Source organism: Mesitornis unicolor, unplaced genomic scaffold, assembly GCF_000695765.1.
Source record: "Mesitornis unicolor isolate BGI_N332 unplaced genomic scaffold, ASM69576v1 scaffold11150, whole genome shotgun sequence".
NCBI lineage: Eukaryota > Metazoa > Chordata > Aves > Mesitornithiformes > Mesitornithidae > Mesitornis > Mesitornis unicolor.
The window spans coordinates 27649-39030 of NW_010160302.1; the positions used below are offsets into that span (position 1 = coordinate 27649).

At 43.4% G+C, this 11382-nt stretch overlaps 1 protein-coding gene across 1 annotated transcript in view; it reads right to left on the reverse strand.

Moving 5' to 3' along the window:
- Nucleotides 1–11382, reverse strand: part of TCERG1L (transcription elongation regulator 1-like) — a gene marked incomplete at its 3' end in the record, with an annotated part of 47964 nt that overhangs the window by 27002 nt on the left and 9580 nt on the right. The window contains exon 4 of the mRNA XM_010189644.1: nt 8244–8432. Within this exon, the coding sequence (XP_010187946.1) occupies nt 8244–8432 (189 nt within the window). The remainder of the gene's footprint in view (nt 1–8243; nt 8433–11382) is intronic.

Below are 11382 nucleotides of genomic sequence, written 5' to 3' on the forward strand. Positions count from 1 at the left end.
GGATCTCAAGAGCATCCCCAGCAGTGGTGCCTTGTAACATCTCCATAGCCTCACACCAGGTCCTCCACACCAGGAGCACCTGTAAAACACTAAACTCTTCTTTATTCTGCAACCGCATCTTAGGGATCCAGAACTACACCAGCATCTTCTCAACATTTGAATTAGTTATCGATATTTAAAATAATAAATATATAATATTAGTATTAAAGGACCAAGACTTTAAATCTTTCTGGATTCCTAGTTTAATAATTACTTCCACCTAATTCCCTTTTGTAAAGGGCATGATGGCAGCATTACAATTTCACTCTTCAGTACAACACAAATGAGATGTGACTGATGGATCCGAGGAGCAGCGTTTGAGCCGCCTTGTTTTTCTAGCGTGGCTCATATGTGCTCCTAGAGACACACGTCTCAAACTCCACTGAGATCGCTGCAGGCACTGCTGGCTCCTGCTGCGTTACAGAGTGTAATGCAGTCTCAAAAACAGAAAGAAAAGTTAAATATGAGACTTTTGGGAAGTTTCTCAGTGCAGGAGCACCTAACCCAGGTGACATCCCCGCATAGGGGGACATCCCAAACCCAGCACCATGACAGCCAGTACTGGATGAAAATCTCCCTTTGAATTATTCATGAGACCTGCTATACAAAATTGGGAGATAAGGATGTGCCCATCCTGCACCCATGGGAGCCATGGGGCCGATGGTCGCCCCACACCGCCCATCACTGCTCCTTAGCACAGTCCCTTCTGCAAAACTTCAATGATTGATTTCCAGCCTTATGAGAACTAACTCCAGCAGAAAATTTTCAATCTCTTCATTTAATAGGATGTAATTCTGAGAGAATACACCAAATTATGTAGTATCAAACCTTTGGACCTTCCACTTCCTCTCCGTCATATCAGAGCAATTATTTCTGCATGAGCTAATCCTTTGTATTTCGGAGTAAAATCTTCAAGTGCTCATTTCTAGGAGGATTTGAGCTATAAATTAGGTTTGGAATTCTGAAACCAGCAAAGTAGAAACCAGAAATGCGATTTTCTCTCTTTTTTTCGTCAGTTCTCACACAGTTTTTATGATGGCATCTGAGCCGAGATTTAAAAAACCCAGCTGGTTCTTGAAATCCCGGGGAGAAATGGACACAACGCAGGGAGGCCTCAGTTAAGCTTAAGCATCATCATTGCGCTTTGCATGCAGTAAACAGAGCTAAATTTGCAATAAAAATCAATGAAATTCTATTTAGCTCCTCTAGGGAAGCATCTATGGCATACTTAAAAATGTGGAATTTAATTAATTTTCCTTATTTATATTCTGGCCAACGAAGCCGTGTTCATTTTCCCTCGTTAAATTTATTTACACTTACATAGTGAGGCCTGCCTGAGAAACACATGAACACAACCAGAAAACATCCACTGACTCCTCGCCATAACTGGTTAAAAACACCATGAAAATTGCCGTAAATTTGGCTCCAGCCAGCTAAGAGGTTGAACAGGCATTGCTGTTTTACTGGAATGTTATTTATCTTTATGATGATTATTAATAATCATCTCGCATGGCCGAAGCCACCAGCATTTGGGTTTCCCCAAAATAATCTCCCAAGCGGGTATTTATACACGATTTTGAATTTCCAAGATGAAATGCAATGGCATTCTTGAATTACCTGAAGGACGTTTTTGTGGCGCGGAGTTTACTCAGCTCACAATTACCTTAGGCAAACTGCTGAGGAGAAAAATTAACCAACCATTAATTAGCCTTTGCTGTTAACGAGCCTATGCTATTTTTGTGACATTATTTCCATCAGACACATCTTGCTGATCATTTCCTACCAGAAGACAGGAGATTCTGCAGATGCAAGTTCTGCAAGAAGAGATCAATCCACCCAAGACCACAGATTTTCTCCCTCCACCAGACGCTGGTTTTGCACTCAGTTTACAGAGCATCCGGACCCAATTCGGTACCGCAAATTCAGACCAAACGCTGAGAACACGTGAGTTCAAATCCACACTACAGCTGCATTTTACAACAGCAAAATAAGAAAAAATAAATACATTTTAAAACCCCCGAAAAGTAGAATAAAGTTGGCTGAATAAATAATGAAAAATAACTAAATAACTAAGGAAAAAGCACTCATTTATTTAAGTAACATCACTCCTGTTGCATCTTTCCCATGGACCTTGGCAAACTTTGCTCCTTTTTACTGTTCTTACAGTATTTCTGGTGGGCACCAATACACGGTTCAGAAAAGATTACTTTGTGTCACCGTAACTTGAATTCTTTTGCATTGCAGCAACATTACATCCAAACCATATTAAGCCTTGGCAACGCATGCAAAGTTTCTAAAGGTTTAATTGCATCAATGCATTTAAGGAAACGCCACCAGCAGCCCCCAAAACAACACATTCCTTGAGTTAGGCACAAATGTCCCACAAAGGCAGGAGTTGAAAACCTCTGGGAAACATCAAGAAGTAAATCAGAAGTAAATCAGGAATACCAAGAAGCTGGCCAAATAACGGTGAAGCACAAACACGGAAGAAAAGCGATTTTAGTGTACGTTTCGCTGACTCTCCAGGTGCCACTTGCTCATCTCTTGAATGGGGAAAAAACCACCCGGCAGGTATTTAACAGTGTAAATGCTATTACTACCACGTGCAATCCGATTTAAACTCTCGCTACAGCAGCGCACGGGTGTTGTTTGAAGGCAAAAACCTACCACTGCTTTAACAAGCCGTTACACAGTGAATTAAGTCTGACTTCCATGACATTTACCAAGCAAACAGTTGGGCATCAATGAACGGATTTGGGTTGTTTGCCTATTCTGACGACATGAAATATTTAATTAAGGGGTTTTTTTGCTGTTGGCAATATCTTACATTTAAGACACTGAAGCAGTTTATGATTCTCACTGGAGAAAATAGCGACTTATCCAAAAGGCAGAATGTATGGGTAGTGATTCCGGCTTGGCCATAGGATGCCTGCAAGAGACTTCCAGTTGGTCGTGTCACTGATATTCCAGGAAAAGGAGAATTAAAGATGTATTTTCCTATGGATACATAAGATAGGCTCAGAAAGACATCACCTCAATGCCTTGGAGATCACTGTGTGGGTATAGACAGACCATGGACCACAGAGCTCCTCTGTTCATCAATAAATGCTCCACAATTGCCTTTATTTTTCAATGGTGTGAAAAGTTTCTGTATCAAAACCAAGAAACATCTCAGGAAACCTCATCCTGCCTCTTCATTGGGCAGCCAAGTGCTCGCCGTTTCCAGCAGGGATTTACTACCCCAAAAATTGATATTTAAACACCATCTCTGGCAATACTTTAGCTCAGAAACCCACTGCACACGCACACTCTCCCTGCACGCTCCACCCCAGATATGAAACACAGAGGAAATCTGATGGCGACTGCCCGCTCGAGTAGGAAGTTATCACTTTAATAACTATAAACATTCATTTGCTTGCTTCGTTACACAGCATTAAAGCTGGGCACATCATTTACAATGAGCTTGTTAGAGCCGCTCCGTATTCCAAGTCAAGGCTGTTTCAGTGCAAGCCACACAGGATGCACAGGAAAGGATGTTCCAGGAAGGAGGAACATCACGTTTTGGGTTGGAAAAGTGCAATTTGTTCATCGGCTTTTCCAAAAACGCTACTTATTGCTCACCTAAAATCTAGGAGTTCAGCTACACACAGAGGTTAGACTGGCTCAAATAACCAATGCACAAGGAAAATCACCACTTTTTTAATATTTTAATTAATTCATTTACATTATTTTTTAACATTTAAATTACTTTTCAAATTTTAAATTGTTTTTAAAATTTCAATAACTTCTAAAATTCTAAATTACTTTTGAAATTTTAAAATTTCAATTATTTTTAAAAAATAAGTTCTTTTTACTATTTAAATTATTTTTAAAAATTTGAATTCCTTTTAAAAATTTAAATTCATCTTGTTAAGAAAGAAAAGTGCCGTTTCCACCGAGGTCGGACAAATCTCCTCATCCCAGCATCTCGCTGAGCCACCAAGAACTTGGGGAGGGCAGATGTAAGGCTGAGCGTAGGGGTTTTGCAGGATTCAAAAACCACCAAAATAACTGAGTAATTGTTGTTCTGAAAGCGCAGTTTATATCAGCAGCACCCGCTAATGAAGCAAGCTGACAGACACACAAAAAAGCATGCAGGAAAACGCTGGCTTTAAGAGCAGTTTTCAACACAGAATGGTGCTGGGCCGTTAAGGTACTGATAGGAAAAATACTTAGTCACTTCCCAGCTGTTCTGTGGCAGGCTCAAACATTAAAATCCAACCATTAAATAATTCTGAAAGCAAGGGAACAGGTGGCAAATGGTTTATATGGCAGATGGTGCCTTTTTTAATATTTGTACTCACTGCTAATTTACAGAGTCCATAACCACAGGCTCATAGCTTACCTTTCGCACTCGAATAATTAAGAAATTGTATGTGAGGGTAAGAAAAGAAATACCCCGATTCTTAGTAGAGTAGCCATAAAAGTGGTATTAGAGACTAGCAGAGAGCTGGTACCTCAATTACTCCACTTAACTGTTTATATTCAAGAAGTTTATCGTTATTTTAGGTTTTCTAAGATAAGGTTCTCTTCAAAGACTTGGCTTGATAGTGCTGGAAAATGAACTTTTCTCCGTACCAGCAAACGAGCACGGAGACGCAGCCCAGCTCACCGCGTAGCTGCATCTCCACAGGCCCCCACTCAGTCTTTATGTTAAATCTGGCACAAGATCTGAGTTAACAGCGAGGCTGACATTAAATATTGAAGGGAACGTTTTGCCTGGCCCACGTATGAGCAGATCCGCCAGTGGATGCAAAAAGGAGAAAGGGAAAAAAGAACAAATAAACACAAAACAGGGCTCCAATAGCTCTGCTGGAGCCTGCTCCATTTTGGCTCATCCATGGGAGCGCAGTTGACCCCATGCTCACAGAAAACACAAATCTTGTGCTAAAACCTTTCCTGTTGTGTGGTGTTTGACCGCTCCATCTCGGGGAATTGGGTTTGATTTTAGGAAAGCTCCCATGCAGACCCCCAAGACAAGGCTGTCCCAGCATGGACCATCTCTGCACTGGGACAAAACCCATTTTGGGGAGGGGAACTGAATTCCAGTGATGCTTCCCTGCTCCCGTGGCTATACACACACCTACGACACGTTTGCTGCTTGCAAATAATTTACTTTAAAATGCAAGGTTCTCTAGAAAGAGGACGAGCAACAGGATCATTGAACAGAAGAGCAGAAGGTCCAACCCCTTTGGGGGTGCAAGACTCTCCGAAAGCAGGAGCTGCATCCCAATGGTCATGGTGCCATGTGTCAACACCCAGCCGGCCGCCCTCTGCTTAAGGATGGGAGGTTTTTTTTATTTATTTCCAGGGATAATGGCATTTAAAGTATTGAAAATTAATTTGTTTCCACCAGACACTAAGGACTAAAGCCCATTAGAGAGTGTTTGTGAGATGGATGAATGATCCATGACGATGGATGAACACAGCTTTACCCACTTTCTAATAATATCCATGATATTTGTCATTAGAGGATGGCTACATAGCCATTTTAGCTGGCACTGCTCTCTATACTGTATGGAAGACACCATATAGTTCTTATTTCTTCCCAGTTTAAAACCAGGAAAACCGCTCTAGCCAAGTTCTCCAAGGACCCGCATTTTAGTGTGGCAGATGCAGAGCTCACCATAGGGGAATGGCAACAGACACCTCGTTAAACTCAATAAAACCTCAATACAGGAAAACAAGCACAGCAATGACCCTGACAACGAAGGAAAATTGAACGTTTAACACCGTTTACAAATATTGGGGAGAAAAAAAATGATACTTTTGTTAACAAACATGGTGTCAGTGCAGCACGCTTGGAGTTTGTGGGAAAAGGCTACGATGAATTAACACAGAATCCTACGTTCTGGTGTCAGAAAACAGAATGTGGCAATTGTACAAACACCTCACAACTGTGTCACAAAACTGACCACCACGGGACTGGTACTGAATGGTAAATATCTGGTATAGAATACCTGGTAATCCATGACAGCTCTGCTGCTGATTTTCCTTTACAAAATGTAAAATAAATTGCATTAAAAGGAACCCTAAAGTGACCGCTGTATCCTACATACTTGAATTTCACTGTAATTCACGGGACCCAGGGATCTGCTTCAAGAAATTCCCTCTACAAGGCTGGAAAACCACCAGAGTCCGGGTCCTGTCTCAGCCAGCACCAGTTACCGCTCCTTCCATTAACAGGTTATTTCCTCCTAACTCAATGAGTTTACTGATTAGGCTGGGAGAAACTAACACAGCCGAACTGTAGGGCTGCAGAACTCATCACAATAAAAGGCCTCCTTGAAAGTAAATATTCAATTATAAGATTATTGATTGAACAAACCGCCGTGATTAGAAATACAGCGCTACAAGGCGGTGTTATACCACCGATCTCCAGCGTAATCAATTTACAGTGTACAGCTAAGCACACAACGCTCAGCCTTACGGGCACCAAGGTACGTGTAGATTTAAGTTGGAAATCATTTAATTTTTCACTTCCTAAGTTCACTTCTGTTATGTGAACACTGCCTTGCGTAAATGTTAAACAAGAAGAACACGGAAAGTCCATTAATTGCCACGTTACTTTATAAATCACACATGGACCAAGAAAAACGCAGCTGCCCACAGGGCGCACAGATTATATTCTCCCCAAGATGTATTTCTCTTTGAGAATAATAAGTTATCTTCAATGAACACTGGTGCATGGATGTTTTTAACTGAGAAGCCATCAGGGTGACAGTCTGGGTGCAGGCAGAGGATGCCAGCCCCAAGGGCACCCAAAAGCACCCGAAGGGCACCGAAAAGCACCCAAAATCCCCAGCTGAGGAAGCCATTCATCACACCAGTGTTGACTGTGATAATCTCAGCCCAGCACCTTCACATCCTTGACTCCAACAGCACAATAAAAAGGAATTTCATAATTTCGTAATACATTTTATGCCAGGCTTTGCAAAGCCGCTGGCCATCCCTCCGGAGAGGGTGATTAATAGAGACAAACAGTGAGCTCAAGTTTATTGTACACAGATCAGGCAGCTCCAAGCTTTCTCTTCTCAAAAGCTGCTGTAGATCCTGTATCTTCTCATACATATAGAGTATATTCTGTAGGAGGAAACACCTCAAAGTGCGTGGCTTATGCGAATGGGATGACTGCTCAGTGCGGGATTTGATAGCCCATCATGCACTCACCCCAAAGGAAAGCAGCAATTGTCATGGGCTGACGTGTTTATCATGACCTGACGTGTTTATTGTGGTGGAGCAGAGCCTGTTATGGGCATTATCACACCCGACCATGACCTCACACAGTGCTCACCCTCATGGCTGTAAATCACCGGTCCCAGCTCGTCCCAGCACCTCAACTCAGGCAGAGCACAGCTGGGATGCAATTCTGCTGTACAGCACAGATAAAGAATTATTTGGGGTTTTTCCAGCTTTGGATTCTCCTCTAAATTGGTTTCTGTGGGTCAGGTAACTCCACCAACCCCCTGCCCTACCACAGCGACCAACTCCGCTTTCTGTTCGTATTCCAACACCACCCCTTCCCGACAAAGCTCAAAATACTTGAACTTCTATTCCCACAGGTCACTTCATCCTCCCCAAACACAAAACCACCACCGCACACCCCCAGCAGGTGTTTATCTGGGTGGTTCTGATGGCTGCTCAACGGGAACAATAATTACCGAGACGCATTTCTCATCAGAAGATTTCATCTCAACACCAAAAACCATAACCGTGGACCTTCTGCAAAGTTCAATCTCTCTGTATCTTGCTGTGCTATACTTCAAGTACCAAAAAGATGGAAAACGCACCCTAATTTAAATTTTTAACTTCATTGGTATATAACATTTCTAAATATAGCCTTAAGCATTCACAGAACGGCTTCACAAATTACCCGAAAGACCTGAAATCAGTCAGACTTCCCCAGCCAGCCAGGGATGCCAGTGCTGCCATAGAAAGTTGTTACACACAGCCATGCTAAGGAAATACCATTTTTTCCAGTAAGAAACCATATCTAAACCTATCAGAAAACATACAAAACCACGGCTACATTCTTCTGGGATATTTTATAATTATAAACCATATCCCCCAGTACCAAAGCACATTAAAATGCATGCTCATAGGCCTCTCCCTGTGTCAAATTAACATTAAAAGCTGCTCTTTAACGTCACCAGGAGTGACCCTACCTGGAAACGGCGATGCCAAGACCGGGATTTTGATGGGGGAGAAGGTGAGGACGTGGCAGGGCTGGATGCTGGGTGCCGATGCTCCCTGGGGGACTTCGGGCTCCACCGCCACCATGGCTGTGGTGGCTGCGGTGGCCAAGGCCAGGGCCTGATTGCCACCGACCGGCTTAAGGCTGTTCTGGCAACCACCTGTGGAAGAGTGAGACAAAACAGGTGTTATTTCTAGTCAGAAACCAGCAGATTTACGTACGATGATGTTTTCAGCATCCTGAATTACAATGCAAGACATAACCAAAGTCTGCCACATTTCCCACCCAGCCTCCACTGTTTGCACATAACCCTCAGTGAGCCACTAGACTCCAAATATATTATATTTTCTAAGGACTTCCCAAGCCCCTTTCCTAATCCTTGTTCTTAAAGTCCTCGTTTGTGACTGGTGCATTTCTAGATACTAATACCCCGTATATGTGAACATATCATTTTAACCTAGAGGGACAAGACAGCAGTGGGTCATACATAAACCTTGCAGAGTTATTAAATTTAAATTAAAAAAACCCCAACTCAATAAAAAATTCAAGTATTTTAACACATTGGCTGGCATTTTCTTCAGCTCCCGCAGCTTCATAACAATGCATGACCACCCTTATTCTGGATTTGCCTGAACAGAAGTTGTCTGGTTTCAAACCTGAATTTCTTTGTTACGTGCCATAGTAACCACCCAACGTTTGTGATCTGCCTGTTCTCTCTCCTGTAACACAAATGCAGACACCCAAGCTTTACAGATTTTACATACTAGCATCCTTCATCTTGCCATGCTAGAAACTTCCAGTGGTTTCACAAAGAAACACAAAAGAAGTCCACCAAATCTATGCCCAAATAGACTTAAAGGTGAATTATATGGTCTGAAGTGCAACAGGCTTGGGGGGAAGACCTTCAGAGCTCAATCTTGGCTAAGTATGTTAAATAAACAAGCAAACGAGTAGTAGAAATCTTAAGGAAAAAACCTAATTTGACAAACACCAGCTGTTACTCCCTCCACACTGAGCTATGTATTCAAAAATTAAGCAATCATTAGCTTATTATGTCATTTAGCAAATGTTTTCAGTTCATGTGGAAATCCTTCAGGCAACAAGAGCCAACTGTAGCTCTGCAAAAAAAAATCACTGTTTGATCAGGCTCCTCGCTTCAGGCGCTCCATGAGTTTGTAGGAGGTCTCCTACGTGCACCTCTGCACAGAAACAGGGACTTGGCCATGAGCAGCCAGGTTTTAATGTCCATTGCTTTGCCCAGGGTAGAAAACAGAAGCTGGGTAAATACCAGCATCAAAGAGAAAACCGATCTATAATTTGTTTTTCTTTGCAAAATTATTTTGGCAAATAGGAGCGGTGATCTGAGGAAAGACACAAAATCCTCCTCAGTAGGATAGGTTTGGGTGGGAAGGGACCTCAAAGATCCCCCAGTCCAACCCCTATGGGCAGGGACCCCTCCGCCAGCCCAGGCTGCTCCAAGCCCTGTCCAACCTGGCCTTGGGCACTGCCAGGGAGGGGGCACCCACAGCTTCTCTGGGCAACCTGGGCCAGGGCCTCGCCACCTCACAGGGAGGGATTTCTGCCCAATATCCAGTCTAAATCTCCCCTCTTCCAGTTTAAAACCACCCCCCCTGGTCCCATCATTCCATCCCTTGTCAAAAGTCCCTCCCCAGCTTTCCTGTCCCCTTCAGGTCCTGGAAGGTGCTCTAAGGTCTCCCTGCAGCCTTCTCTTCTCTTCTCCAGGCTGAACAGCCCCAACTCTCTCAGCTGTCCCCACAGCAGAGCTGCTCCAGCCCCTCAGCATCTCCATGGCCTCCTCTGGACCCCAACAGCTCCATGGCATCTGCTGGTGGAGCCAGAGCTGGACACAGCCCTGCAGGGGGGGTCTGACCAGAGCAGAGGGGCAGAATCTCCTCCCTTGCCCCCCTGGCCACAGTGTGGGGATGCAGCCCAGGATGGGGTTGGTTTCTGGGCTGTCAGCACCCATTGCCAGCTCGTGTTGAGCTTCTCCTCACCCAACACCCCAGGTCCTTCTCCTCAGCGCTGCTCTCATCCATTCTCCCCCCAGCCTGTATTTGTGTTTGGGATTGCCGTGACCCATACTCAGGACCTTGCCCTTGGCCTTGTTGAACTCCATGAGGCCTCCAGGCTTTTCCATCCCGATTTGGCTTCGGACACCTAAAAAGTCCAGATGCCAAGCGCTGTTTTGCTCTCCACGTTGGGGGGAAAAGGTGGGTCAGGGGTTTTTGGAAAAGCCCCTGCTTTTGTTGCAGCTAATTCAGGCTCCTGAAGCTTTCTAGTATACTGAATGTTGGCAGCTTTGCTCCTAACTCTTTCTAAACAGTTATTCACCAAGAAAATTAGTTCTCTGCATCAGCAAAACAGAAGTCAAATATTTTCAGTAAGCATCACAAAACAACATTGTATTATTTCTACCGTATTCGTCAATGCCAAGAAGAATTAATTAAATTAGCTCATATGCAGGTGTTGTAACAGGCGTGCAGGCAAAACCCCACAAATATTAAAGTTTTGATCACTCAACCATTAATAGATGAAAAATAGATTATTCTGCCACAGTCACAATGGAAATTAAATATATATTTAAAAAAAAAATCAGTATCCAACTAATTCAAGTGTTTAATACAAGTTAATTGCCTATTCCCTTGAGGATCAGCACAGACTCTGAGGTTAGGTTAGGTTAAACACCGGGTCTTGCACTCCTTCCAGCTGCCTACATTTGGGAAAAATCCACTAAACATCTTTTTTAACTCTTATGAAAACCAATGTTGTCTGGAAAAAGGACCTTTCTACTCATTTCCTATGGGCTACAGGAGCAGAAAGGTTGTTTACTTCTCATTTGACTCCTTTATTTTGGAGGAGAGGATGCGATTTCCCCGAAGAGCCCAGGAAAAGCAGCAGCACAAGGCGAGCCGCAGTTGCTTGGCTGGCTGAAGTCCTGCGCCAGCACGGATGAGTAACGCTCCTGAAGCAGGGCTCCCTTATTAAAGTTTCATCAATCCCCTTATTAAAGTTTCATCAGGCAGTTGAAAGAGAAGGTTTTGGTGATTTCCCTGCCTTTGATGAAGTTCTCTCTCCCTCTCTCCTGCTGA